At 52.2% G+C, this 26679-nt stretch overlaps 12 protein-coding genes across 12 annotated transcripts; 5 read left to right on the forward strand and 7 right to left on the reverse strand.

Annotated features, from left to right (window-relative positions):
* Nucleotides 1–368: 368 nt before the first annotated feature.
* On the reverse strand, nt 369–1058 carry AYO20_09171 (hypothetical protein; the record flags this gene model as incomplete). The annotated part of the gene is made up of 1 exon (XM_022647442.1): nt 369–1058. One exon carries the CDS (start codon nt 1056–1058, stop codon nt 369–371), a length of 690 nt encoding a protein of 229 aa, XP_022496535.1.
* An 886-nt stretch (nt 1059–1944) lies between these two features.
* AYO20_09172 (hypothetical protein) lies at nt 1945–3504 on the reverse strand (the record flags this gene model as incomplete). The annotated part of the gene is made up of 1 exon (XM_022647443.1): nt 1945–3504. The coding sequence occupies one exon, from the start codon at nt 3502–3504 to the stop codon at nt 1945–1947; it is 1560 nt and encodes a 519-aa protein (XP_022496536.1).
* A 697-nt stretch (nt 3505–4201) lies between these two features.
* Nucleotides 4202–6203, reverse strand: AYO20_09173 (hypothetical protein; the record flags this gene model as incomplete). The annotated part of the gene is made up of 3 exons (XM_022647444.1): nt 4202–5382; nt 5445–5673; nt 5727–6203. 3 exons carry the CDS (start codon nt 6201–6203, stop codon nt 4202–4204), a joined length of 1887 nt encoding a protein of 628 aa, XP_022496537.1.
* Nucleotides 6204–7257: 1054 nt separating this feature from the next.
* Nucleotides 7258–8559, forward strand: AYO20_09174 (hypothetical protein; the record flags this gene model as incomplete). Its single annotated transcript, XM_022647445.1, has 1 exon — nt 7258–8559. One exon carries the CDS (start codon nt 7258–7260, stop codon nt 8557–8559), a length of 1302 nt encoding a protein of 433 aa, XP_022496538.1.
* Nucleotides 8560–8945: 386 nt separating this feature from the next.
* AYO20_09175 (hypothetical protein) lies at nt 8946–10502 on the forward strand (the record flags this gene model as incomplete). Its single annotated transcript, XM_022647446.1, has 1 exon — nt 8946–10502. One exon carries the CDS (start codon nt 8946–8948, stop codon nt 10500–10502), a length of 1557 nt encoding a protein of 518 aa, XP_022496539.1.
* A 1251-nt stretch (nt 10503–11753) lies between these two features.
* Nucleotides 11754–12551, reverse strand: AYO20_09176 (hypothetical protein; the record flags this gene model as incomplete). Its single annotated transcript, XM_022647447.1, has 2 exons — nt 11754–12143; nt 12207–12551. The coding sequence occupies 2 exons, from the start codon at nt 12549–12551 to the stop codon at nt 11754–11756; spliced, it is 735 nt and encodes a 244-aa protein (XP_022496540.1).
* A 790-nt stretch (nt 12552–13341) lies between these two features.
* Nucleotides 13342–14130, reverse strand: AYO20_09177 (hypothetical protein; the record flags this gene model as incomplete). The annotated part of the gene is made up of 1 exon (XM_022647448.1): nt 13342–14130. One exon carries the CDS (start codon nt 14128–14130, stop codon nt 13342–13344), a length of 789 nt encoding a protein of 262 aa, XP_022496541.1.
* A 601-nt stretch (nt 14131–14731) lies between these two features.
* On the reverse strand, nt 14732–15882 carry AYO20_09178 (hypothetical protein; the record flags this gene model as incomplete). The annotated part of the gene is made up of 3 exons (XM_022647449.1): nt 14732–14769; nt 14821–14962; nt 15025–15882. The coding sequence occupies 3 exons, from the start codon at nt 15880–15882 to the stop codon at nt 14732–14734; spliced, it is 1038 nt and encodes a 345-aa protein (XP_022496542.1).
* Nucleotides 15883–16428: 546 nt separating this feature from the next.
* Nucleotides 16429–18129, forward strand: AYO20_09179 (hypothetical protein; the record flags this gene model as incomplete). The annotated part of the gene is made up of 4 exons (XM_022647450.1): nt 16429–16889; nt 16946–17307; nt 17357–17732; nt 17793–18129. The coding sequence occupies 4 exons, from the start codon at nt 16429–16431 to the stop codon at nt 18127–18129; spliced, it is 1536 nt and encodes a 511-aa protein (XP_022496543.1).
* Nucleotides 18130–18654: 525 nt separating this feature from the next.
* On the reverse strand, nt 18655–20451 carry AYO20_09180 (hypothetical protein; the record flags this gene model as incomplete). The annotated part of the gene is made up of 1 exon (XM_022647451.1): nt 18655–20451. One exon carries the CDS (start codon nt 20449–20451, stop codon nt 18655–18657), a length of 1797 nt encoding a protein of 598 aa, XP_022496544.1.
* Nucleotides 20452–21444: 993 nt separating this feature from the next.
* Nucleotides 21445–24909, forward strand: AYO20_09181 (hypothetical protein; the record flags this gene model as incomplete). The annotated part of the gene is made up of 3 exons (XM_022647452.1): nt 21445–21527; nt 21574–22779; nt 23157–24909. The coding sequence occupies 3 exons, from the start codon at nt 21445–21447 to the stop codon at nt 24907–24909; spliced, it is 3042 nt and encodes a 1013-aa protein (XP_022496545.1).
* A 658-nt stretch (nt 24910–25567) lies between these two features.
* AYO20_09182 (hypothetical protein) lies at nt 25568–26640 on the forward strand (the record flags this gene model as incomplete). Its single annotated transcript, XM_022647453.1, has 3 exons — nt 25568–25662; nt 25730–26424; nt 26504–26640. 3 exons carry the CDS (start codon nt 25568–25570, stop codon nt 26638–26640), a joined length of 927 nt encoding a protein of 308 aa, XP_022496546.1.
* Between the last annotated feature and the right edge of the window lie 39 nt (nt 26641–26679).

The raw sequence follows: 26679 nt of genomic DNA on the forward strand, positions 1-26679 counted from the left end.
GACGAATGCTGCCTGGCTCGGCAAATGAGTGTGTATATCCCACTGTCTCGTCCTGCTAGACTGCTATCAAAGCAGTAAAGGGCGGTAGACCATGGTTTTGGTAAGAGCCGATCCGGGAGAACTGAAAACATCGCAAGGCCCCGTCCTGGGGTCGACGGAAGGAAAAATAGGGGTTTGAAATAGAGAATCAATAAAGTGAGTTTTGATGTGTGAAAAAGTGGTTGCGCAGACATTGATCGGCTTGAAGAGAGCGCCTCTATCATCTCGACCGGGTTGTTGTAGCCCTTGTGAGCGCGAGAGGAGTCTCATGTGTCGTTGGTAAATCACCCGAAACTTCCAACTTCAGCGCCGCTGAGGACTCGACGCCTCTATTGCTCCTCTTGTTCGTCATCAGCCATGGGCCCATGCCCACGATTCTGCCTCCATTGCTTCCATTGCTCATTGCCGCCAACACCTTGGGGAGGTTTGCCCTCGCCGGCATCGTGTTCATTGCCCATCCACTTGCCCTTTGCATGCTGGGAGTCAGAGTCACCATTGGCACCAGCAGGCGCAGCAGGATCGCGCTTCTTGAATTCCTTGGGCAATAGATCCTGTTCCTTGACATTCGCAAGCGGACGAACGTTGGGGTTTCCCACCACAACATTCATGAACTTGCCACTGTTACCTTGTTGTTCCCACCAGTGGAATTTGGTAGCCTTAACAGCACGGCGACCGAGCTCCTGGACTTCTGGGTCGGGATGATCGAGTAGAGGGGTTAGGTCGACCGAGTCATCGTCGTCTGGCATTGGCCCGTGTTGGCCCTTGCCTTTTCCTTGACCCATGCCTTTCCACTTGTGTTCGCCATGGCCTTTGGGTTTACCGCCATGTTGGCCGTAATGTTGGCCTTGCGAGTCCCGTTTCTCGACGTCTGCTTCCTCCACGTAGTAAATTGGAATATCGACAGGAGGATCTTGGATTCCCGTAACCGAGCCGTCGTTGGCTTGAGGGGACGGGAGAGCGCCGACCTGACCCAAAGTAAGGACCAGGAAGGCCGCCGCCGTTGCTGCTGTAAATTTCATTCCGATAGTGTCACAGACGGCTTGTAGGATGTCTGGTTGTTAAATTTGTTTCAGAATTTGAGGAGTTTATGACGGTATGGAATTGGAAACGACGGCAAATCCATGCTTATACCTTATAATGCGCCTCGAGTGTAGCAGACGGGCCTTTGACGTATCCGAGATAAAGAGAAATAGACATTGAAGCGCTGGGGTAGGGCCGCTGCAGGAGACATGACGGCGGAGGAGAAAGGAATCGCACCAAGGACAGTCCGCAAGGAGAGGTGAATAAGAATCGCAAAAGGGAAGACGCATCAAAGGAGCAACGCAAAGAAGTCTGTGATGCCAAGCTCAGGCTAGACTCAATATCGACTTGAATAGGCATCAGACCTGTAGGCTAAACCGGAAGTCGACTTGAATAGGACCGAATGGGCCATTGTGAGGCCGGATGTGTAGATCAATAACCAGAATGGCGCTATACCATTTTCGGACAATCACAAGGCTGGCAAGGCTGTCAGCGCAGACTGCGTATTTCACCACGAGTTTCTGATAGAATAGGTCGACCAAAGGCTGATGCTTGCTTACCTATGTGGCTGACATCGCTCACTTCTCTCGATTGGAGTGCGACGAGGCCCGAGGACTAGAAGTAGGAAAAATGAGAAAAGCCAGTAGGACCTCAAGTTTGTCCTTTTCAGCAGACCAAAATTCTTGCGTCCGCACGCAAAGCAGGAACAGCAGTATCGAGGAACAGGAAGACGCCGAATATGGGATAATATCAATGACATTCGAATGCCAGCAGGAAACCAAATTGCTGTCAATACCAGGAACCGCTAAATCGCTGATAGGTGAAGTATCACAAATGAAACTGGGTCATTTTGAAATGAATCTGACCAAAATGGACTGTTCCCTTCTAATCCAGCTCGTCAATCTCACCGCTGGCCTGCTGTGCCGGCTCCACCGGCTCAGGGGCTGGTGGCTCTGTTTCGACACGGCCGTTCATCGGATCCTCCTTGACAACTTCCAGTGGTGAAGGGTGTGCTATATCGGGCAGAGTATTCGCATCAAGATCGGAGTAGTTCTCTTTGTTCTCTTCGACCATGGTAGGCGTTTCAACACGTGTTGTCTCCTGTGACTTCTCCTTGACAGGCTGTCTAGCCTTGGTTGGAGCCACTGCTTTGTGCTTAGGTGGACTACTGACCTGCACCTTTTCGTGGACCTTTTGCGCACTGCTTGCTGTAGGTCTCATCATTCTAGCCAGAAATCCCTCGTCTGGTCTCGCCGCGCTGACTCGAGACTTCGGTCTATCGTGGCCGTTCGTGAGTGATGTGCGGGAAGCCTTCTTTGCCAACGAAAACGTGCTGGCTGAGCTACTGGCCCGAGGTTGTCGTGTCGAGGACGTAGCCGGTTTCTTTGCCACTGGTTTGCGATCGGTCTCAGTTGGTGAGTGCTGTGCATCATGCTTCGCAGCTGTTGAAGCTGTAGTGGCGGTTGCCGCAGTGGGGAGTTTAACAGGTACGGTAGGGGCTTTTGGTTTGACTGTAGTGGGTGATCTGATAGCTTTAGGGGTCACAGGGGCCTGATCCTTTTTGCTCGACTTTGCACTAGTGTCTATCTTCGGTGGTGCTGATGCTTGTGGCTTTTCCGATTTCTCGGTGTGTAATCTTGCTGCTTCTCTAGCTCTTTGTGCTTCTTTCGCTGATTCCATCACACCCTTGATTTTGGCGGGTCCCCCTCTGATATTGAGCTTTGGCGAGGTTGGGGTGCGAGGGGAAGGCCTTGTCACAGTGGGTGATTTAGGAATAGGCTTGATATTGATCTGTTGTCTCGTAGGCGGGGGCTTGACTGGCTGCGCATCTTTCGTGGTCTTGAGGGTAGTGGTCGGAGGTGGTCCTGGTACGATACCATCTTTTGCCTGTATTTTCTTGACCATTTCTGCCGCATCAGACTCGTTTCCTGGTTTTGACGGCGGTCGAGGTATTTTCTCCTGTATCCGACCAGACGAGATTGCCTCAACCAGATGTTTTGCTTCCGTTGATGGTCTTGTAGGAGTGTTCTCTACAAAAGCAGACCCCTTCAGAATGGTACCCAATCCACCTTCAACCGTGCCATTATTTGCACCGGGTGCTGTTTGTGGATCTGTTTTTGCATCCTCCTTCTTTGTAGTGACGGCGAGCACTGGCGACTTTTCTGTGGTCTCCGTGTCCTCAATCACATTTTCTTTAATCTCACCCATGCTGCTCACTTCACTTGCCCTCCTCAGGCCTATCAGGGGCGCGCCTCCGTTCTCGTTGGGCCTTTCAACTGCAACGAAGCTTGCTCGGACCTTACTGACAGGTCTACTGTTGTTGGATATCTCGGAGGGATTTGGAGAGCGGCCTCGACTTGGGGGAGAGGTGGATTGATCGCCGGCTTTGTTCTCGAACATTGCCCGAAGGTTCTTGACTCCGCTGTTTCCAGAGTTGGTCGACATGGCTGCGGTTTCCATCAAAAAATTATTAGCACGCGGCCCCAAAGGAAGGAAATCCCCCGTTTGAAGAAGGGAAGATCGAGTCAGTCGACAAAGGAAATCCCCAACCTCGGACGGGATTGCCAGGCGGTTGCATGGAGCAAATAACGGGTGGTGAGCAGGACTCAGGTGGATCCGGGGTTTTTTTGAACAGGGGGTGTTTGGGCTCGGTTGTCTTCTCAATTGCTAGGCCGTGACCCGAGACGCGTTTCGCCTCATATGCAACGCGGTGCCTCCGGCACAACGCTGCTCAGCTGCTGATGCTCAAATGATGGGCTCGGAAGGATCAGAAACTGGGAAACTACTCACACACGGGTTTCTCCAGGTGCCCAATCGGTTCTGCCAGTTCTGGTGAGGTATGATATCCGCGGCGCGAGGTCGAGTGAAAGGGGCGCGGCTTGGGTGCAAATTCACCAAGACGTGCGTTCAGTTTCGACAGGCAACAAAGACACACGTGACGGACAGTTCTTTCGTGTCCTTCCGGTGTTGCGGTTGTACCCGTCACTCATCATCCGCAGTCATTAGCATTCCTATGATGATTACCTTAACACCGCCTATAATCCTCTGTCAGATCTATTCACACCGTAATGCTGAGGGGCTTGCATGTGCCGTGCTGCGCTATGTTTATCGAATTCCACACCCTCCACCCCGGACTTCATATTCAGACATCCATGACATCCGCCTCCCGCTCAGTAACCGTGACGCTAACAAAACTCTTGGTGACCGTCTTGACCGGCTTTGCACTCACAAGGTAAACAAGCTTCTCTGTCCAGAAGTGCGACGCTATTGCCTGAAGAAGAGGCACGCTTCCAAATGCTGTGCCGGCGATAGGGAACAGCACGTAGTCACACAAGGTGATGAGTGAGAATCTTTTACGGTAAGAAAACTCATCAGCCAACTCCTCATACAGCCCAGCTTTCTTCATCTCCTTTTCCCTGGCCTCAATGCAAGCTTGGTGATATCCTTCATAGAAGATAACGAAGTAGATCGTCATCAATGCGAAACTGATAGCGCGCAGAACTGAGGTGAGATCCATTGCAGCCGTCAAAAGTCGACAAGAGGTGATCGGATATGGGAGCGCAGAGTATATGGCCGAAGCAAGCAGAACAAGGAACAGATGGATCGGTAAGAAGTGCGCTTCAAAAAGTCGACTGAAAAGGATCAGATTTCGCCAGGTGAATCTTCGAAGACTGGGGCCATGGAGGGCATGCTGGCTGAGTTTCAGGCATATCTCAACGTGACGAGGCCGGTGTGGTCGCTCAGAATCTGATGAGCTCCCTTCGCTTGAAGGAGAAGATGGGTTGTGAGTGACAAAGTCCGGACCAATCTTGCACCACTGGCGAACAGCATACCCGGTGTCGAGACACCCCCACATATGTCGAAGACCTTGCGCGTATCGAGCTGAATGGTTTGCCAGCCAGCCGCGGATCCCAGCTCTTCCCGTCGTGACATTGCACTGGCTCGCCGGACTCGGAATTGGCCTGATTTGCAAGCGGCCGTGTGTGGCAAAATAGCACTTCAACATCATGTGCATGTCTTCACCAATGGCTTCTGACCCAGTGTCCCACCCACCTGCCAGGCAAACAAGAGGAAGTGGGAGGGTATAGACTGCGGTTGGGATTGCAACGGTCGATCTGGTGGGTTTGCTGGTGAAACAAGAGAGCCCGGCCCCGCACCACATGAGGTCGGCGATGCGCACCATCTGGGGCACCAGGTGCGCATTGCGATCAAAAATAATGGGCGGCATGTACAGGGTCATATCGGTCAATCCTTGGTCTTTGCGGTTGCGGAGGTGGTGGATGAGGACTGTCTCAAAATATTGACTGAGGAGGTGAGTATCACCTAGCGGCGTGTCAGTATGGTTCTGTTCCATTCTTTTTTTGGTTCTTCTCTGAATCACTGACTGTCCATAACTGTTACTAGCACGCTTGACCAGTCAGGGTTGTCCAGGTATTTTGCTTCTATCTGCCTTGCTGCCCAGCTGACATTGCTGCTCTTTCCCGGGGCTTCGCCAGGCAGACCCGCCGGGTGAACAGTGTATTGCATCTCTCGAAACTTTCCCGCGAATAGTTGAATCAAATTTCGAGCCACGTCGACGCCGTTTGAATCTCGCTCCTCCATGGCCAAGAAGATCTGTGTCCCGGTCAGTCATTTGTCCGCCCAAATCGTGCGAGAATCTCCTCAACGTCATATGAAGATTTGGCCAGAGTGTGGCTGGCGAGAACCCTCAGCGAGGTCTCAAGTATCTCGATATCCTCTTTGTAGCTGGGCAAGACTACCGCCATCGTTACGACCCCTGGTCGCTTCGCTGTATCGTGCTGGGATTCAAGTCCCTGGTATTCCTCCCGAAGATCATTGCGGTGAACAGTGTTGCTGAGAGTGATGTTCGACCGTAGGTGGGTGGCTTTGATTGCCCGTGTCGCGGCGTATGCGGAGGCACAGAGTCGTAGAGGGAACAGGAGGGCAAGGATGTGCAGAAGGACCGAGTACGAAATGAAGAGAGTCTGGGCAATGACAGGACTCGCGATATGTTTGAGAAACGGAGGGTAGAAGAAGGTGAGCCATTCTGTCTCGACAATCTTCAGGGCGGACTCGAGCAGGACCAGGAGGCCAAGGACTGACAAGCCAGGAATGCAGCGAAGTGACCACCTGACAAAGCCCATGCTCGCAGTTTTTGGAGGAGTTGGTCTGCAGCAGTCGGTCTCACACGATCTGTAGGGAGGAGGGAGGGGACAGTGGGAGGAGAGAGGGTGAAGCAGGTGACGACGAGGTAGTGACCGATGCAGCTCTTAAGAATTAAGCTGAAGACAGACTCCTGGGCAGAGTGTTAGAGCTAGGAGAAGTCATGGCACATTTCAAGCCCCAATCCGCCGGTGTGCACTCTTTTTCACTTTCTCCCAGCTTTCTACCACTTCGCGCCATTGATGGCCCCTTCTCGCCGTCTTGTCACACGCTTCTTCTTGTTGTCCCTTCCTGCAAAGGATATCCTGGCTGGCGGCATGACCACTCTCGCAGTCAACCACCCCTGGCCACCAAAGCAGACATTGCCAGCTCGCATTTGGTTGCGAGCATCTCGTCCATTTGCCCATTTGGCAATTCTTATCGTGCTAGCGCCAGCAACGGCGAGTCCAGGTGATCCGCATCTAGGAGGTGAGCGAAGACGATGAAAATGTGTTGACGGCATGTATACCAAACAACGAGGCTCGTGGGCTTACCGTCACACTTACCTAACCAGTCATCTGAACCTTTCGCATGTGTGCAGTCTTGGTTCCACCAATCAACGCATTTCTGAATGCCAATCATCCTCCACGTGCATCTGTGGCCAGTCCCTCCAGGCTCAAGCAATTTTCCGGGCGAAGAGAACGTGAAACAGGGCATTTCAGGAATTTGCAGCATCTTAGGATGTCTAGTGTCGATCTGTGTTGCGGCAGAAGAAGAATTGGAAAGTCATCCAAAGGCACAACGCATTCAAATATAGGCACATCCCCCAGATTGCTTTTGATAATGCAACAGTCAGCGGATATTGAGGCACCGGCGCAGGCAGCCAATGACTGCAGACAAATGGCCGGAACCACGCGGCTTTGTTGTGCCTGGCTTTCACAAACGGGCCCTGGAAAATGTGCCATCAGCCAGGGCGCAAATTGCTCGAGAACCCAATCTTGGAGGATCTGAGATACAATTTGGACGGCGTTGGAAATGGTCTGGTCAACTTGGCCAATGCATCATGCGCACAGCTACACGCTGCTAGCCAGCGGGGGCGCGCGCAGGCGCAGTTTGTGGAAACTTTTCAGAGCGCCACTGGTCCTGGTTTTTGTCACTTTGGTCGGCGTCTGGCTGATGATGCGGATCCTTTGGCGACGAGGAAGTATTCCTGCCAATCTGTCGCTTTATCCTGACGCCGATTTGATCAGAGGCAATGTCACCGTTCCTTTTGAACCCCGCGATCGCCTTTTCAGCCCTCCACTCAGCACTCGAGGCCGCGATATCGTCGACAGAGACGGCAAGCGAATCAAGCTCGTCTCAGTGAACTGGTACGGAGCCAGTGACATATACATGGTGCCCGGTGGCTTGGACATACAGAACCGAACCAAGATTTCTCGTACCATTCGGGAGCTGGGTTTCAACAGCGTCCGGCTGCCGTATGCCGACGAGATCGTGCGCAAGAATCCGGTTGTTGAAGCTGAACTTTTGACAGCCAACCAAGACCTTGTTGGGTTGCGCGCTCTGGATGTCTATGCTGCTGTTGTCCGCACCCTGACCGAGACAGGTCTGGCTGTAATTATCAACAACCATATCACGCAGGCAAGATGGTGCTGTGATGGGTATCCGTGTGACATGGGATGGTCGAACAGTGACCTTGGACCTTTGTGTCCTATCCGGCAGACCGAGGAAGACTGGATTCAAAATCTCATAACCGTGATGGAACCCCATATCGACAATCCTCTGGTGGTTGGCGTGGACCTGCGTAATGAGGTCCGTGGGTTTGCAGGCAGATTCCTGTGGGACTCTTGGGCAACCGCCGCCGAACACGCAGCAGAACGACTCCACCGACTTGATCCCAGATGGTTGATGATAGTGGAGGGCGTGCAGTCCGCCAACGATATCAGGGGTGCTCGAGATCGGCCCATTCGCCTGACGCAACAGAACAAGTTGGTATACTCATCTCATGTGTATGGATGGTCAGGTTGGGGATCCCTGGTGCCGTACTGGTACCGCACGTACAAGTCCTTCGCCGACGACATGGACAAGAACTGGGAGTACCTCCGTGAGACAGATACCGCTCCTGTCTGGGTGGGTGAGATCGGGGCTCCCAATTCCCCGTCAAGACGAGACTACCATTACTGGAAGAATCTCATGAAGTATTTGAGAAATTGTGACGCCGATTTTGCCTACTGGGCAATCAATCCGCGCAAGCCGAAGAGTGATGCCACGGAGACGTATGGTCTTTTGCAGGATGACTGGGAAACACCAGTCTATGACTACAGGCTGTTGGATATGGCTGCGCTGAGGCAGAAATAGGTGTGGTCTGTAAAGAACCAAGAGTAGGAGCAATTGACTGAAGTCAAGTCCTTTACCACCTCCGATGTCATCTCAGGTACCAAGTACAATATATCGATCTCGCCATTGATAGATGGTAAATAGCTCTTTCGGGACCTTCGGATGAAAGACGGATTAATATTGTTGCGCTGCCGCTATCGTTATCACTTGCTTTAGACTGCGGAGAAGACGTTGCTCCGTCCTCCGTGCATGAGATCAACGCTATCACAGATGACTCTCTATCATGGGATGCCGGGGGTGGCCTCAGTCTGTGGTGTCCAGAGATGTAGATGAAAGGACAAGTTTTGCAGATCACTTCCTCTCCTCTACACTTTGCATAGGGCGAGTTCTTCTCGCTGTCTGCCCCGATGTCCTCCAAGTCCGAGCTTGACCCTCTGCTGCCGCAGAATGAACCCGCGCCGGAGATCCAAGGCTACGGCTTTTCCAAGTACAGGGGATATGAGGGCATACAACTCGAGGATGAACACAAGGCGTCTCTAAGACAATGGACTGAAGAGTACCAACCCAACGAGGCCTACAGAGATTATTCGGGTGAAAGCGAAGAAGATGATGAAGCGCAGTTACTGTCGGTCGAATCCACCAAAGCGGCACTGAACAAAATTGCCTCGATTTTCTGCGTCGTGGTCTTCTTCGCCCTCGTCATAGCCTTCCTGAATCCCGATACTGGCGACCGGTGGCCCATCCCGACTCCAAGACCCGTGCCTGTACCAAAACCCGACCAAACGATTGAGGAACGCGCGCTGGCCATCCTCACCCACACACCGTTGATTGACGGCCACAATGATCTCGCGATCTTCATCCGCGGAGCCTACAAGAACAAACTGCACACCAAGGAGTTCCGGGACAAGTTTGAGAATGGAGACATGGAGTTGAACGTCGACCTGCCACGGCTGCGGAAAGGACGAGTGGGCGGGGCATTTTGGAGCGCCTTCGTCGTGTGTCCGGAGAATGCCAGCGAGGATTTCTCAGACGAGCAGTATTCCAGTGCCGTAGCGCACACATTGTCCCAGATCGATTTGATCCGTCGGTTGCAGGGAGAATATACCGGCAATTTCACGTCGGCGACTTCGCCACTGGATGTGGCATTGTCGAATTTCCACAGCACGAGACGGTTGATATCTCCAATTAGTATCGAGGGCCTGCACCAGATTCCGCAGTCTGCCCCGTTGTCCACGTTACGGTTGTACTACGCGCTGGGCGTGCGAGCGGCGACGCTCACCTGGAATTGTCACAATGCATTTGCCGATGCTGCGTTGATTTCATCGCGAAATGGCACGACAGTGGCACCTTACCATCGTGGAGGATTGACCTCGGCCGGTCGCGACGTGGTCCGCGAGATGAACCGACTTGGGATGCTTGTCGACATCTCGCACACTTCATACTGGACGCAGAAAGCTGTGTTGAGCAATCAAAGTTCCGCAGCGCCCGTCATATACTCTCACTCCTCAGCTTTCGCGCTGTGTCCACACCCTCGGAATGTTCACGACGACATTTTGGACCTGGTCAAGGAGACCCAATCTCTGGTGATGATCAATTTCAGTCCCGGGTTCATCTCATGCTTGCCACCGGCAAACGAGAGCGTGTTGCCCGAGTTTTACGAGAAGAACAATACTTTGCATCAAGTGGCGAGACATGTCATGTATGTGGGCGAGAAGATTGGATATGATTATGTCGGGTTGGGCAGTGATTTTGACGGGATGGGCGAGCTGACTCCGAGAGGGTTGGAAGGGGTTGATAAGTATCCTGACCTGATTGCAGAGCTACTGCGGTTGGGTGTCAGCGATGAAGATGCCGCGAAGGTGGCCGGGGGCAACCTCATTGGAGTATGGAAGGCTGTGGAGCGAGTTGCAAGACGACTACAGCAGCAGACTCTGGAGGGCGAGGACGAAGTGAGCGGGTGGTAGGCTCGCCCGGCTCCAGTCGACACGAATAGGGAAGGGGAACGAGACATGGCACGCTTATGAGATCAGGCCCTACGCGCACAAGTCGGATGCTCACCAAGGAACCAGGAACCCTTGATTAAGACCCCAGCCCCAAAAACAGAGAAGGGACTAAAAGTCATTGCAAGGCCATGGCCATGTGTGAACCTTCGAATTCGAACCCTATGACCATGAGCATTGCAGAGACCCAACAAAAAAGAAGGGAAAACATGACTCTCTGGCGAGGAATTGCTATATTGCGTAAATTAGTTGACTCGTCCTCCCATTAATTTTTTCTGTTAGGTATCTCGACAATACTTACAACCTCGGCCACCGGCGTGACAAGCCGGTATTCTACCACTGAACTACCAGAGACGCTGGTGAGAGAGGGGTACATCTCTCTGAATTGTGGGAGAAATATGCGAAATTACAATTGATTAATGAATGTTTTTTGATCTCAAGAATGGAAAATAATAACATAAACGGGTGGGTGCGTGGGTGCATGCGTGCATGGCGGCGACGGTGGTGGTGGTGGTGGAGCCGGATTCGGAAATCAGCTAGGTGGGTAGGGATATCATAACGAGGTGGGAATCCTGAGTCAGCATCCAATCAGGACCAGAGGGTGTACGTGGAGGTGGGATGCGAGAGGAGAGTGCACTCGAGATCAGAGGTAGGTAAAGTAGAGTAGGGTAGGGAAGGGTAGGGTAGATCCATCCACTTACCTGCTGGGGACTGGCGGCGTGGCTCGAGGGTGATGCTCTCTGGTTTGTGATAGATATCTGAAGAGGGAGTAAAGGGTGGCCTGGGGACATGGCGATTGGGTGCTCTGTACCTCGTAGATTGATGGTGGTGTACACCACGATACATACATCCCTGGTTTCCGAGTATCTCAGGTCAGCTTGGTCGGCCTGAACCTGGACATTGATTCTGATCTCAGTAGGTGGCCATTGAAGACGGCCCGAGAGATTGGAACGAGGTTAGGTTGATGGTGTTGATTAGGTGTGAGAAGCTTCGCCAAGGCTCATCTAGATATACTCAGCATGTGTATGGTTGTATACGTATCTCACTGCAAATGGTGAACGAGTCATCACTTATAATTTACGAATGTAAAAACTGAACACAAAGACCGCGAGGTCCAAAGCCGGGGATCGAACGTCTTTGTTACATGGACAACACCCAGTGGCACCAGTGGATTGTGTATAGATCCCTTCTTGGGCAAGGCGATCTCGTATGTATTCACAACCGCGCCTTAGCTTCCTCGGGCGGAATGATGCTCACGGGCTTGAACGGCACGGCGAGATGGTAAAACACCTGGTCCCACCGATCGTTTCCAAACCAGTCCCTCCGCTGGCCCTGCGAGTTGACGGCGACGATCCAGGGCGCCCCAAACGCCCCGGCCCCCATGGTCAGGTCGATGACCCGTTGCTTGTTCTCCGGAGACACGGCCTTCTTCATGATCTCCCGGATCTCCTCTTCGGGGAAGATACCTTCCAACGCTTTGACGATCCCTTCGGGCTTTGAGATGTTGATGCCGTTGCTCCAGTACGCGGTGCTGAAGGCTGGAAATGTGGCTTCGAACTTCTCCGGTGGGTAGTGGTCTTTGACCCATGTCGCCACACGGACTGCCTACTCACTCACGCGGTTAAGGGTGTTTGCAATCACCTTTCTGGAGGTGGTGTAGAAACATACAAAGAGAGAGAGGATGGGGAATTCCTTGGGGCGGACGACCTTGAGGCCGAGCAGCTCCCCAGTCAATTCCGAGTCTTGCTTTGCAAAGGCCTCCTTGGGTTTCGGGGTTGGGCTGAAAGGGTTGCCCGCGCCATCACGAGCGGCACCCAGGAAGAAAGGGATGATGTCGACAGATACCCCGTATGCATTCAGGAGAGGCCGGTAGCGGATCGCATTGGTGAAGCCGAACCACGAGTAAGGAGATACTGGCGACAACGGGTGAGCTCTGGACAAGATGGCGAGTTGGTCGGTGTCAGACATACCACAATCCACGTAGATGGTCAGCTTTCCTCCTTCGGGACTCATCTTCCCACGTTGTTCCTCCCCGCAAGAAATCTTCTAATGTGATACGTAGGGACAGTGGTGTCCAATGAATGGATAGGAATGACACTAGAAACGCCGCGCGGGTGATTGGGTCGCTACCGCAGTCTCAAGGCTCGTCCTTTGTCGCGACAATGTCGTGATAATGATCGATGATTTCTGATCAATACATGCCACTCGGCAGAGCCAGAAGGGTTTCAATTAAGGAGCAGCGAAGGTTGTCAGATTCTGTCAGAGAGTAGGTAAAGGGAGGTTGGATCCTGCAGCAATTGATAGAAAAGAAAATATGGGGAAAGCCGAGGCTCCGCGGAGAGTCGCCACGACTAGCACGACTAATCAACAAATGTCGACACATACTGTACATACAACTTCCTCTCTGGAGTCTCCTCCTCTCCTCTATTGTGGTGTGTTCTCGAAGCTCGGCTCTTCATTACCAGAACACCATAATGTGGAGCAGAAGTATTGTAACTAGGGAAACAGGCATCAAGGCCGTCATACATTGATTGGATGTAGTTATGTATGTCCCTCGTATGGACAGTCTATAGTTTTGTTCTTCCTGCCTGCCTATCACCAACTGTAGAAGCATGACATGACCTGGCCAAGGTATCATGGACCAAGCTTCGATTTGACTCTGGTCCTGAAACAATACTGAGAGCAACAACAAATTCCTTTGGGTTCCATTGTCCATTCCTATCCCAAAACGCTGTATGCTAAAGAGAGAGAAAAAGGCATATTTTGACACAAATTTTTCCATTATTCCCGCGTAACTCTACCCTCACAGCTTCGAAAACATATTCTCCTTTTGCGGCCGGGCGTCCAGCTCGTGGGTCCAGGCACTCCGCGGCTGCGTGTGCAGGAACCAGTACGTCTGGGCCAGATCGGCCGGCTTGACCAGGTGGCCGTCGACGTCGTCGAGCTTCTCGCCCTGGCCCGTGCGCTGCCACTGGCGCCGCGACCACTCGCCGATCAGTTTGCCGTCGACAGGGCTGTCGACGATAATGTGCGCGGCGTGGATCCCCTGCGCCTGGTACTCGCGCGTGATGATCTGGCACAGCGACCGTAGCCCGAACTTGCCCGGCGAGAAGCTGGCGAGGCCCGGGTTGCCGCGCAGGGCCCCCGTGGCCCCCGTGAACAGGATCGTGCCTCTGCCCGCGGCGAGCATGTCCGGGAGCACGCACTTGGTCGCCCAGAAGGCGCCAAACAGGTTGATCTTGGTGAAGTTTTCGAATTCCTCCGACGACGTGTCGAGGATGCTGCGCCCGTTGACCCGTCGCGCCCCGGCGTTGTAGACCAGCACCGCCACGGGGCCCAGCTCGTCGCGGATCCGCTGGAAGCTCGACAGCACCGACGACTCCTGTCGCAGGTCTGTGATGTAGTAACGCGCCGATCCCTTGCCGTGGTCCGCGTCGATGCCCTGCGCCATTTTCTGTAGCTTGTCCTCGGTGCGTGCGAGGAGCGCCACGCAGAAGCCTTCAGCGACGAAGCGGCGAGCCACTGCTTCGCCAATGCCTGGGCCAGCGCCCACCACGGCGATGACGGGTTTCTTTTGCGCGTTCAGAGACATGGTGTGAAGTGATGGGTTGCTGGAGAAGTATTACTGCTGTGCTGGAATGATAGAGGTGATAATCTTTTGTTTTCTTTTTCCCGAGTCTCAGACTGACTTGATGTCAACGTCAATGGCAAAACCCGAAGTGTGGGGGTGAATCGGATGAGAAGGAAACTATTTCAAGTGATCAAGTACAAAGGCATATTTGAAAGAAGAAACATGTCGTTGAAATGTGATCAATCCAAAGGATTTGGTGGTGTCGAGGTCGAGGTCGAGGTTGGGACAAGGAATAAGTAATCACGAGCCTCGGCCTTCAAACAAACACCGTGACCATCCGTGGGGCCAAACACATAATATAGTTCTGAGAAGATGCATATGGATGCCGCCTCTACTCGGTATATATCGGTATATATGCTGATTTTATTATCAGAATAGTAAGCGGCAAATATCAGACATTTTGTCGTGCTTCGTACGTAGGACTACTTTGCTACTAGGTTGGGCTTCGTGTGAGACTCTACCATGAAGCACGAGAGCTGGGGTGGAGGCATTGAGAGTTTGTAGATCTACCAAGACAAGAATCTCTTCAGTATGCTAGTGTATGATGCTGCGAACGATGTGTCTAACTGGTAATTGACGATTGCTCGCTCCATGCCCTTTCTATAGAACAGTGTCTACCACTTGCGACGCCTCTACCAGACTACAACTTACTCCTAGGATGTTGTGGTTGACTGGGAATCGACCTCGAAAGATTGGACAAGACCTCCTCAGCTTCTCGTTCGATACGAGCAATGAGTTCGGCACACGTGGGAATGTCGTGGATCAAGCCCATCACTTGCCCAGCGTACCACACCTACAACAACAAATTAGCCACAATTTCCTCTCTCAAGACTGTGACGAGCAGTGAAGACCTACCCCGTGTTGAATGTCACCACCAGTAAGCACCTCTCGGCCTCGGGCACCGCTCACCACTGGAGCGACTTCAGCGAACTCCCCAGTCTTGCTCGTGGACTCGATTTCAATCGTCTTGGCCGTCATTTGGTTGCTGTACATCCGGCTGGTGTTCTTCCACCGCCTCAGAATGAGCGTCGTCTGGTGTTCGTCGCTCTGCACAATGGCCTGCTTGACGTTCAGGTGGATAGGTGCCTCAACCGTGCACATGAATCGAGTACCCATGTTGATGCCCGCGGCCCCCAGACTGAGAGCTGCCATCAGGCCGTAACCGTCCGCAAACCCGCCAGACGCGATGAACGGCGTGTCTCCAAGTTCCTGGCGAGCGCGACTGTTCAAGATCAGGGACGCGATGTCAGATTCTCCGACGTGGCCGGCGCATTCGAAACCGTCAATGGACAAGATGTCCACACCAAGTCGGATGGCCGCTTTGGCGTGTCTGATTGTCGTGGCTTTGTGGATCACGATGATACCAGCCTCCTTCAACTTCTTGATGACGGGGCCTGGGCTGTTGCCGGCCGTCTCGACAATCTTGACCCCCTCATCGATGATTGCCTGGGTGAATGCCGGATAGTCGGGAGGATTGAGCGCGGGCAATAAAGTGATGTTGACGCCAAAAGGGTTCGGCGTTAACGACCGCGTCTTTCTGATCTCCTGTCGAAGGTGCTCTGGGTCAGGCTGCGTCAAGGCGTTGATGATCCCAAGACCGCCGGCATTACTGACAGCGGCGGCGAGCTCTGCGTATGCTACCCATTGAAGACCACCTTGGACCACGGGAACCCTGATACCCAACGTACGCGTCAGGGGTGTGTTGAAAGCCATGATTTCAACCTAGAGGTAGAAGACTCCGATGAGTTTCTGGAGAGTGTGTGGGAATAGACCACGCAGTTCTCTCGGCCCTCCACTGGCGTTCATTCCCAAACTCACAACCATAGCCCATATATTGTAATCAGCAAGCGGGTCAATCTGGTGCATTTTGACCTCGTCCGAGGTACGTCGTACTTAACAAACATCTGTGGCGCTGCCGTCAAAAACATGTGATACTACGGCAGTAAGCGTTCGTGCGTAAGACCATCAAAAGCCCCGTCAAGCATGGTGTCCAGATTGGGGCAATGTGTCGAGGGTTGTCCGCGGGTACCTGATTATTAAATGAGACATAGGGAGAGGTGAGATTGGTGTCTGAGAACTAAACCTCTTCTGCGACAAGTGTATCACTAATATATAAAACCAGATCCTAGCATCTGCCGAGGCGGATCCCCTATGTAAGCCACCGGCTGGACCTGAATTTTGTTAGAGCCCATGCATTTCAGCTTTTGAAAACACCCGAGCCTTGGTCGAGAGGTTGCCACACGGGCTCAATCTTCCACCATGAGCCTCGAAATCTCCAGGGAGGAGGTGGCGCAGAACAACACCGCCGACAGCTTGTGGTGTATCATCGACTCCAAGGTCTATGACCTGACCGACTTTGCCGACGCACATCCTGGTGGCTCGACTGTGCTCCAGCAAGTTGGAGGGCTTGATGCCACCGTCGACTTCTTCAATCTGCACAGGCTAGAAGTCCTCCAGAAATATGAGAAGTCACTATGCATAGGCACGGTGAAGGGCGAGACACCACAGGTCATATATCCCCAGCCCGGGGATCTCAGCCTGGTGCCTTATGGAGAACCGACCTGGCTGTCACCACAATTCAAGAGTCCCTATTTCAAGGAGAGCCATCGGCGGTTGCAGCGGGCTATGCGAGTATGGGTCGAGACAGTCCTGGCCCCTGAGGCGCAAGAAAAGGAGAGCAGCGGAGCCAGGATATCGGACGCTACCATCGTGGAGATGGGGTATGTGTCGCATATGCCCCTAGTTTCTACCAAGGTCTAATAGTGATGTTGCTCAGACGCCTTGGAATCAACGCTATGCGCATGGGGCCCGGGCCTCATCTCAAGGGCTTGACTTTGATGAATGGAGCAGTGACGCCAGAGGAATTCGACTATTTCCACGAGATGGTGATCAATCACGAGCTCTGTCGAACCGGGGGTCGGGCTTTCAACGATGGTAACTTGGGTGGCATGGTCATCAGCTTGCCGGCTGTATTGTATCATGCAAAACCCAATATTCGAAAGCGAGTTGCGGAAGAGTGCTTGTCGGGCAAGAAGAAGATCTGTCTGGCCATTTCCGAGGCGTTTGCTGGGTCGGACGTGGCTGGTATAAAGACCACTGCTGTCAAGAGCCCTGACGGTACACACTACATCGTCAACGGTAAGCCAGCATCTGTTGTTTGCATGTTTCCTCTGACACCTTGTATCAGGTACCAAGAAATGGATCACCAACGGCGTCTTCTGTGACTACTTCGTCACCGGCGTCAAGACCAAAAAGGGGTTCTCTGTGCTGCTCATCGAAAGACAGGAGGGTCTTGAGACCACCCAGATCAAGACAAGCTATTCCTCATCCGCCGGGACAGCATTTATCAAGTTGGACAATGTCAAGGTGCGCGTGGAGAACCTCCTCGGCGTCGAAGACCAGGGATTCAGGGTGATGATGACAAACTTCAACCATGAACGGTGGATGATCACGACATTCAGCATTCGAACAAGCCGGATAATCGTAGAGGATTGTATAAAGTGGGCAAACCAGCGGAGGGTGTTTGGGAAGAAGTTGATCGAGGAGCCGGTCATCAGACAAAAGTATGCGTCCTCTCCCTCTTCTTGCTTACCACTCCTGCTAATATGCGTTTTGCCTCTCAGACTGGCCAAAATGATCGCTTACGCAGAGGCCATCCAAAACTACCTCGAGAATATCACCTACCAAATGTGTAATATGTCCCAGGAAGAACAAAATCGACATTTGGCCGGCCCCATCGGGCTCTTCAAGATGTTTGCCACCCGTGCTGCTCACGAGATCGCCGATGAGGCCGTCAATGTCTTCGGAGGGCGTGGCATCACATCCACCGGCATGGGAAGGAATATCGAAATGTTTCATCGGACGTACAAGTTCGATGCCATTCTGGGAGGGACGGAGGAGATCCTGGGTGATCTTGGTGTAAGACAGGCGATGAAGTATATGCCGAAAGCGATGCTGTGACCATGGCTTTGCATGCTCTTGAGGACTGTTGGATGGTTAACGAAGAGGTTCACGCGGCCACCCGCAGAGCACCTCAATGCGCTGCGAGTGAAAAGAATTGACTTGCCGTTTTATGACCGTATCTTACTTTCGGAGTTGCGCTGTGGAAATGCGTGACCAGAACAGCGAGGGAATTTGGGGATGTTTCCGACATTCTGCTGATATTTTATCTTGGCCTGGTTGGCATCTAGTCTTCACTCTAGACTAGACAAAATGTGCCATCATCAGTTGTAATTATTAGTTGTTCCCCAGCAAGCAATGAGTCGAGCCTTGGCAGCCCCTTTTTCAACCCCTCAGCCTCAGCCTCGTCACCAGAGCCAAGTACCTGCTCAGTCTGTTACTAGTCAAAATCAACAAAAGAGTATCATAGATGGAGAGCTAAGTCTGTCAAGGGAGATCATCTATACCTCGCCGACACATTAAATGGTAAATTCCGGTAATGCTGTAACGATCGACAAAGTAGGTCAAAACTTGACACCTTGGAGTCTAGCAGATGATGAACGTCTGCTCTTCACGGCACTTGGCTGTACTTGGGTTGAGTGACTCTCCGCGCATAACACCATGCAAATAGGCCTCGCCTACAAGTTTGAAATACCCCTCGCGCTGTGTCCGCCGTAGGACGAAAGGCACCGTCCCGCCAAAAAGGACGCAGCAGATGTCTCCGGGAGACGTGATCAGTGGTCCCAGACCGAAACGGCCCTTTTCGGTGAACATGAAGCTTCTACCTTCGCACACCAGCTTTATGTCGGTCGCATATTTCTCATAGTCTCCTTCGGCGTGATCACGTGGCATCCACCGAGGGAAGTCGTCCTGGTCTTGCAGCCCCTTCCAAAGCCTGTAGAAGGCGGCAAAGTCTTTGCAGTGCTGATCAAGATCATCGTCGGCGCTTCGGTATCTCGACAACCCGGCACAAAGTGTCAAGCTGAGGGCCGTAACTTTGTCGTCCGCATCGTAAGCGTGGCCATTCACCTTACCAAGGGCTTCAGCCATGATATGATCCAGCAGCCCGCCCTGATGTCCAACAGCACGCCTCTCCATTGACAGTCTTCCAAGATCCTCTAAATCCTGTTCGGTGAATCGATATGAATGTCTCACAACGTCAACGAGCATGCCTTCCACATGCAAGTCGTCCGCGTTTATCACGAGCTGACTTTCAGATCGCCCAGAAGCATTGTACCAGAAATCTGGGAAGACTCCGAAATTGCATGCTGTAAGCTCGACGTTGTGATAGAAGGGAACCCAAGAAGGAACCACAAGGCTGCTCCAGGTTTCCTCGCTATGGTCCACTGGAGACAGGACACGAAGGCCATGGTTTCTTATCAGCATCTTCCCGAGCTCAAGATAGACGTCCTCATCGGTTTTGTTGTAGGCTGGTTGGACAATCAGCTTCTCGTCAGATTCAACATGAGCCAGTGGATGGCCTAGAAGGGCGTAAATGTGGTCCTTCTTCCACTGGCATGACAGCCACCGCGAATGGTTCATCAAACCTAGGAAAGTCTGGCTAGGATCCGGAGAGGTTTCTCGCCATTTGGGCGACCAATCGAGCCAGTCTGTATGGACGGTCGCGAAAGAAACATCATATCTGAATTCAAGATGTGGTGCACATCTTGTCGTCCATACGGCGAGTCTCATTAAATCGCGGTAATCAAACTCTTCATTCCCGTATAGACAGACCGATTCCCGCGCCAACCCGACTTCTTGAATAACCCATGCTCTACTCCACCATGGCAAGTGGTGAAATCTTGATAGAGTTTTCCATCTCGGATCATCAAGCGCAGGATCCTCTGCCAACAGAATGGGCATGTCATGCACGGACTTGTACTTCGAGATCATCGCAGCATACTCCTTCACAAGAGAAGAAATGTTTCTTGCATCGCCGTACAGATCGTCCCCGACATGCACAAGCACTCTTTTCGCACAGCTATACACTTTACCCATGAAAGCAACTTGATGGCTTCGTTCTTCATCATGCCATTGGTTGATGCTTACAGCGTCGGCCCACAAGATTCGAGATCTGTCTGCGAATCGAACTCTCTTGAAGACTGCATTGAGGCTGACAGTGATAGCGAGAGGTCTCCCATTGCAAAGGACTGAAATTGTTTGAGTAGGGTCGCCCCAGACATAGGAGACGGCCTCGTAGTCAGGATGATGACCTAACTCGGCGATCAGAAGTCGAAGCGAGACAGGATCGTCCCCCACTCCTGGTTGAAGATCTATCAGCCTAACCACCTCGCCTTCGAGGAGCGGTAGATAGGGGGGATGTCTAGCGACTGGTCGAGCCATTAGCCGACGATTGCTCTTCTTTCCTTTGGGGATCAATGTCGACGATCACGGCAACTGAGAATGACAGACTCAATTCCCAGACGCGAAGCATCCTGGACGAACTCCGGGTTTGGATCGAAGCAGAGACTCCTGGAAGGCTGTGCAACGATCCAGGGTTAGTTCGTATTCCACTTGCGCTGCCATTTTTCCACGTCTCAGTCGGGTGCCTAACCGCTCTCAGAGTCCTCGCCAGTCGCAGATAATCAATAGGCGAGAGGTGTCCCCCTGTGTTTGCGCGGTGAGTTTCATCTCCCACTCGGCGGGCACGCAGTTCCTGTCTCCTATCGCAGCTGCGCAGTTAGCAATCAGCTCTCGCGAACAGTCGAATCAGACTTCGTCCTAATGTCTCCTACAGCTCCCACGGGCAAAGGGCAGGCGTATATTGTCAGGGTTTACTGCATGATGACAATAGTGTGAAACTTGTATTGGGTCCGAATAGTTCTCGTTGTGCCATTAGCGCAGGCGTCGCCAGTGTCTTCCCCTTATCGATAAGAAAGCGTGGGTGTGCGGTGGTGCGGGGGGCCTTCGGTGCTGCCGTAAGTGCCCATTCTGGACCCTTAGAGCCGAACTCCCTCATTTCTAGGCATCGAGCTAGGCACCCACCCCCCTGGAAAAGAAATCGTTGGCCTGGTGGAGCTCTCTCCTCTTTCCCCACTAGCAGGCAGGAAAAGATCAGCTGGACTCATAAACTTCAATGAGCCTTTCCCATTATGACATGTTCCTGCGTCACGCGAGATGTTGAGTTGACCAACATTTTTGTCCAAAATCCTTTTGCGTCCAGCCCACCACTCACCAAAATTCGCAGCGGGAACTGTTTTTGAAGACCCGTTGCTCACGATCATTCAGCACTGGATGCTGTTGCCTTTTCGATCGCCTTTATTTCTTCGTTTTCCTAGACTGGTTGCTTCCTCGCATCTACTCTCGGTTGTTCCTAGAAGCACCAACTCCGTCACAATGGACGGGCTTCGGGTGAAGATGTCCAGTCTAACTCCTTATGCAAAGAAGCACAAGGTCACTGTGATCGGTTCCGGAAACTGGTAATGACCGTCCTCTTACTTGTGGGAACTCTACTGACGCAGATAGGGGATCAACTATCGCCAAACTTGTCGGTGAAAACACACTGGAACACCCGGAGCTATTCGAACGGGAGGTGCAGATGTGGGTTTATGAAGAGGAGGTTGAATTGGACAAGAAATCAAAACACTATGACGAGGCCTCTGAGTTCAGTAAAGGAAAACAGAAACTCTCGACTCTCATCAACGCCTTCCACGAGAATGTCAAATACCTTCCTGGAATTCCTTTGCCTCCCAATGTCGTTGCCAATCCTAGCCTGGTCGACTCGGTCAAGAACTCTACCATTCTGATTTTCAATCTTCCCCACCAATTTATTCTCAATCTATGCAAGCAACTCCGTGGCCATATCCTCCCGTTCGCTCGAGGCATCTCGTGCATCAAAGGTGTCAATGTTCACGAGTCCTCCATCAGCTTGTTTTCCGAGACTATTGGGGAGGAATTGGGAATATACTGTGGTGCCTTGTCTGGAGCAAATATCGCCAGTGAAGTGGCTCAAGAGAAGTTTAGTGAAACTACAGTGGCATACGACCCACCGTTGATGGACTCACAATCACCTACGCCCGCCACATCTCAAGGCCCTAGCCCAGCTTCGAGCCATGTTGACTTGACAAAACTGGTACACAAGGATGTCTCTGGCAAGCCATCGAAGGTCCAGCTCAAACCGCTTCCCGCCGAATATCACTCCATCGACCACGATACGTTGAAGAAACTGTTTCACCGTCGATACTTCCACGTGCGAGTAGTCTCTGATGTGGCTGGGGTATCACTGGGTGGTGCTTTGAAGAACGTTGTTGCGGTTGCTGCTGGCTGGGTTGACGGTTTGGGCTGGGGCGACAATGCCAAGGCTGCAGTAATGCGAATTGGCCTCCTGGAAATGAGAGAATTCGGAAACAGATTCTTCCCTCACACCATTCAATCTGACACTTTTACGGTTGAGTCGGCGGGCGTTGCAGATTTGATCACCTCCTGTTCGGGTGGCCGCAACTTCCGGTGTGCCAAAATGAGTATACAAGAGGGCAAATCGATCGAGGAGATCCAAGAAAGAGAACTCAACGGCCAGAAGCTGCAGGGAGCTCTGACAGCCCATGAAGTAAACAAATTCCTCAAGTACAAGGGAATAGAGAAGGACTTTCCTCTACTCACCGCTGTGTACAATATCCTGGAAGGCAAAGAGAAGGCCGAGCATCTCCCGGATTTGATCGAACCAGAAGACGAGTAAGTCCGACGCAACTATTTCTGCATGTGTTTTTCCTCAGCGAAACCGGGGAGTTTGTTTTGCCGAAAGTGGCAGAACTTTGTCCGGAAAGACCGGAGAAGTCTTGGTGTTGCCCTACAAGTATGATATGATACCCAGCGACAGAAATGGATGGGTTGAGTGGTATGATCTATTGGCCTATGTATGAATATAGCCACCTTGGGGATAGACGGAGATTCCCCTAAAGGAAGTCAGTCAGTCGCCCAGGTGTCGGGTGATCCGATGCTTTAACGCGGCCAGGAACCAGACCAGAGCTTTGATCAATGAATACTGTTGTTTCATCTTGTCTGCTTCTATTCTTTTTGTTTCCGCGGATCGTTGACTGAGGGATAGATAGGTCTATACCTCCGCCCAAGGCCGATCCTCCTCCACCTCCACTTATCGCCCACGCTGCCGCGTCATCGGAAACAAACGACTTAGACATGTCGAATCCCGGAGTCCTCGTCTCAGAATCACGATCAGAAGATGGACGTTCCGAAGACCAAATCCGCTCTACAACGTCGGAGGTGGAACCTCATTCGTCTTTATCTGCTCTTCTCCCTGCGCCACCTCTTGCTTCCGGAAGATACAACCGCCAAATGCTAGTCCCTCAGGTTCGACTCCGAGGTCAAGAGTCTCTGCTAGCCTCCAAAGTCCTTATAATTGGACTAGGCGGCCTCGGTTCACCCGCGTCATTGTACCTGGCAGGGGCGGGAATCGGTACATTGGGCCTTATGGACGGCGACGCTGTGGAAACCAGCAATCTCCACCGTCAAATTGTCCACACGGAATCTGCTGCACGCCTGGGCCAAAGTAAAGTCCAGTCGGCGGCCACGAGATGTCGAGAGCTGAACCCGGAGATCGTGTACGTCTGCCATGAAGAATCGGCCAGCGCGAGCAATATCCTGAACATCGTGTCGCAATATGATCTCGTGCTCGACTGTACAGATAATCCTGCGACGCGCTATTTGATCTCTGACGCCTGCGTGGTCTCGGGAAAAGTGCTGGTCAGTGGTGCCGCGCAGAGAGGCGAGGGCATGCTGATTGTCCTCAATAACCCACCCACTTCTTCTGAGGGGGACGAAAAGGGGCCGTGTTATCGCTGTGTTTTTCCTCGCCCACCGGCCCCGGAAACAGTACGAGGGTGTAGCGAAATAGGCATCCTTGGACCTGTGGTTGGGGTTATAGGGACTTTGATGGCTGGAGAGGCGATCAAGATAATCACGAGCGGCGGGCATATCTCACGTCAAACCAGGGCAGATCAATTTGCGAACGACACGAGAGCTTCCGTCGAGTCGCCGACACAGAAGAAACAACATACAATGCTCCTGTACAACACCTACGCCTCCGACCCACGAAGTATGTTCCGCACGGTCGGCTTGCGAGGCCGCCGCAAGGATTGTGTCGCATGCGGCGATGACCAGACTCTGGCAACCAAAAATGTGACGAAAGTCACTGCAGAGGCGATCTCACATGGCAGACTCGACTACCAGGCGTTTTGTGGTGTGTTTGAAGACGTTAAACTTCTCGACGAGAACAATAGGATCCACGCTAGAGATTTTCTCCGAAACCAGGTCGAGGCGCAAACACAGCCAGACAGAAGTGGCAAGCAGAAAAGGAAGCCTATTGTCGTGGATGTTCGCGAGGAGCATGAGTACGAGCTTGGTCCAAAGGTTCGGGGCAGCTTAAATATCCCAATCTCGCATATTCTGAGGCACGGAAGCGAAGCCTTCGGTGTCCTTGGGGTGAGTCCGGGGGCTAGTCCCCCTCCTATGGGACCAGATGGAGGCATGATCGATCAGGAATCGCATATCCCTGTGATTACGAGGCATGACAGCTTCCCCACGAAACCGAGTGGCCATTCCGACCAAATACCCCCAAGCCCAGCAAGAGAGACACAAGACGGCAGTGGTGAAGAGCAGTATTCATCGGTGTACTTTGTCTGCCAGCGCGGGAACGACAGCCAAATCGCAGCACAGAAACTGATAGATAAGATCGAAGCTGAGATGGCAGCCGAACAAGAAGCCGTGCGGAAAAAGAAGTGGGGATGGATCGGAGATGTCAAAGGTGGTATTATCGCTATGGAAAGACACGCAAGGACAAGCATATAGGTTGTCCTCGCAGACTCGAGACGGCTTCTGGATCTTCAGACACCTGTACTTGTAACTACCCCTACTTTTAACAGTCAGTAATCTTGGATCACCAACACATGGGCTCGCAATGGATGGAAACGAAATGAATCTCAGAAGGGGAAAGAAAAAGGTATTCGCATTGACCCATAATTGGTCTCGACCAAAATAGTTGAATCAGCTAGAGGTTGTATCATCATACGATTGCTTTTGTTTGATGTTTTTCGAGTAGGGAAGGTACAGTCAGAGTTCGTTACATACCTAGAAACAAACAGAATCCCAGTAACGATGTTGATTAGTATCGAGGCAGAAAGGGGTCAGTGGAAACATTAAATTTGCCTGCTCTAACCTCACCAGACAGCTTTGAGGAGTTTTGAAGTTGTAATGCAGATTGAAATAAGAGCGAAAGTTTGAAGTTGAGCTTTTGATAGGAAAATTTATCGCGCCGTCTCAGCCTTATCGTACGGAGCAAACATCACAAAACAGCCAAGATATGACTCTCTTCTATTGGCTATATCCATAGCTGCGATCGGGGTATACGATGAAGCGGGAGAACCCCAGATGCATCATATCAAAGCTTCCCAGACCTGCCTGCGTTGACTGTTCAACAACGACAAATCCCCCAGCCAATTCCAGAGCCATGCGTCTCTTTCGGCTGTGCGCTTTGGCGCTGGCCGCTGAATGCGCCCATGGCTATCTCGATACTACGCCCTTCTTCATGTTCTCAACCTCCGAGTATGTTGACACCAATCCTTGAAGTTTAGGCACATATCAAACTGATCATTGTTCGCCGTACATATAGACTTCTAGCGACGACCTCACACATTCAGTCCGCACCCCTACTGACCTCGAACATCGCATTGACTCTCTCCTCGTGCCCTTCTGACTACTACATTCTCGTCTCGCAACCGGGAGTGTCCGCCAAAGACTACTCCCAATCCAGGAGATCTACACCCTTACTCGCAAAAGCGTTATCGCCCTCCCAGTCCAAAGGATCGGTTGTCCGGAGTAGCTTGACTGTTCCGGACGTTTTCGGTCGTCTTGCAAGCTCTACATGGGTCGATGTCTTGAAAACCAAATGCGGCGTCTCTGTGGTTTCTATTGATGCTTCAAGAGAAGGAGGAGGTATTCCGACGAAGGAGTTATCCCCATCACCGCGGCTGCTCGAGCTTGTCCTCCCAGCGCCATCTGCTGGCTCGAACAGAGCTAGTGACCTCTCTTCGAACGATGCATTCCTGGCCTCTGTGTTAGACCTGCTGCCAACTCAGAATTACACTGTTCTGTACACGACCAGCCGCTCACAGGACGGGATGTTGACTGCCCAAGAAGCGGATGGAAAAGAAGCCGCGGAATATGACATGGACTCGCAAATACAAGAGAGTATGCATCTCGATCTGAGGCGAGATCTTGGTGTGCATGCTGGGGCGAACACGGCTCGGAACAACCAGACCATGATCGATGGGCCGCTATTTGACAAGTATCAATTTTTTACTCCTGGTAAGTTGTCCCTTTCCTTGCTGCTACTCACATTTCGTTGCTTGCTTTGTCCCCACCATCGGCTGACATGTTGGCGCAGGCATCTTTATGGGCTACCTCGTCGGATTCCTCCTGTTATTGATCTTGTACGTGGCCGTTTCCGGCGTGGCCAGTTTGCAAGTCACCTACGCCGCGTTCGACAAAGAGCAAGGACAGCTCGCGACAAAGAAGCAGTAGATTAGGGATCGAATTATTGGCTTTTTGTACGTTGACGCA

This window comes from Fonsecaea nubica (genome assembly GCF_001646965.1).
Source record: "Fonsecaea nubica strain CBS 269.64 chromosome Unknown Scaff82, whole genome shotgun sequence".
NCBI classification, from domain to species: domain Eukaryota; kingdom Fungi; phylum Ascomycota; class Eurotiomycetes; order Chaetothyriales; family Herpotrichiellaceae; genus Fonsecaea; species Fonsecaea nubica.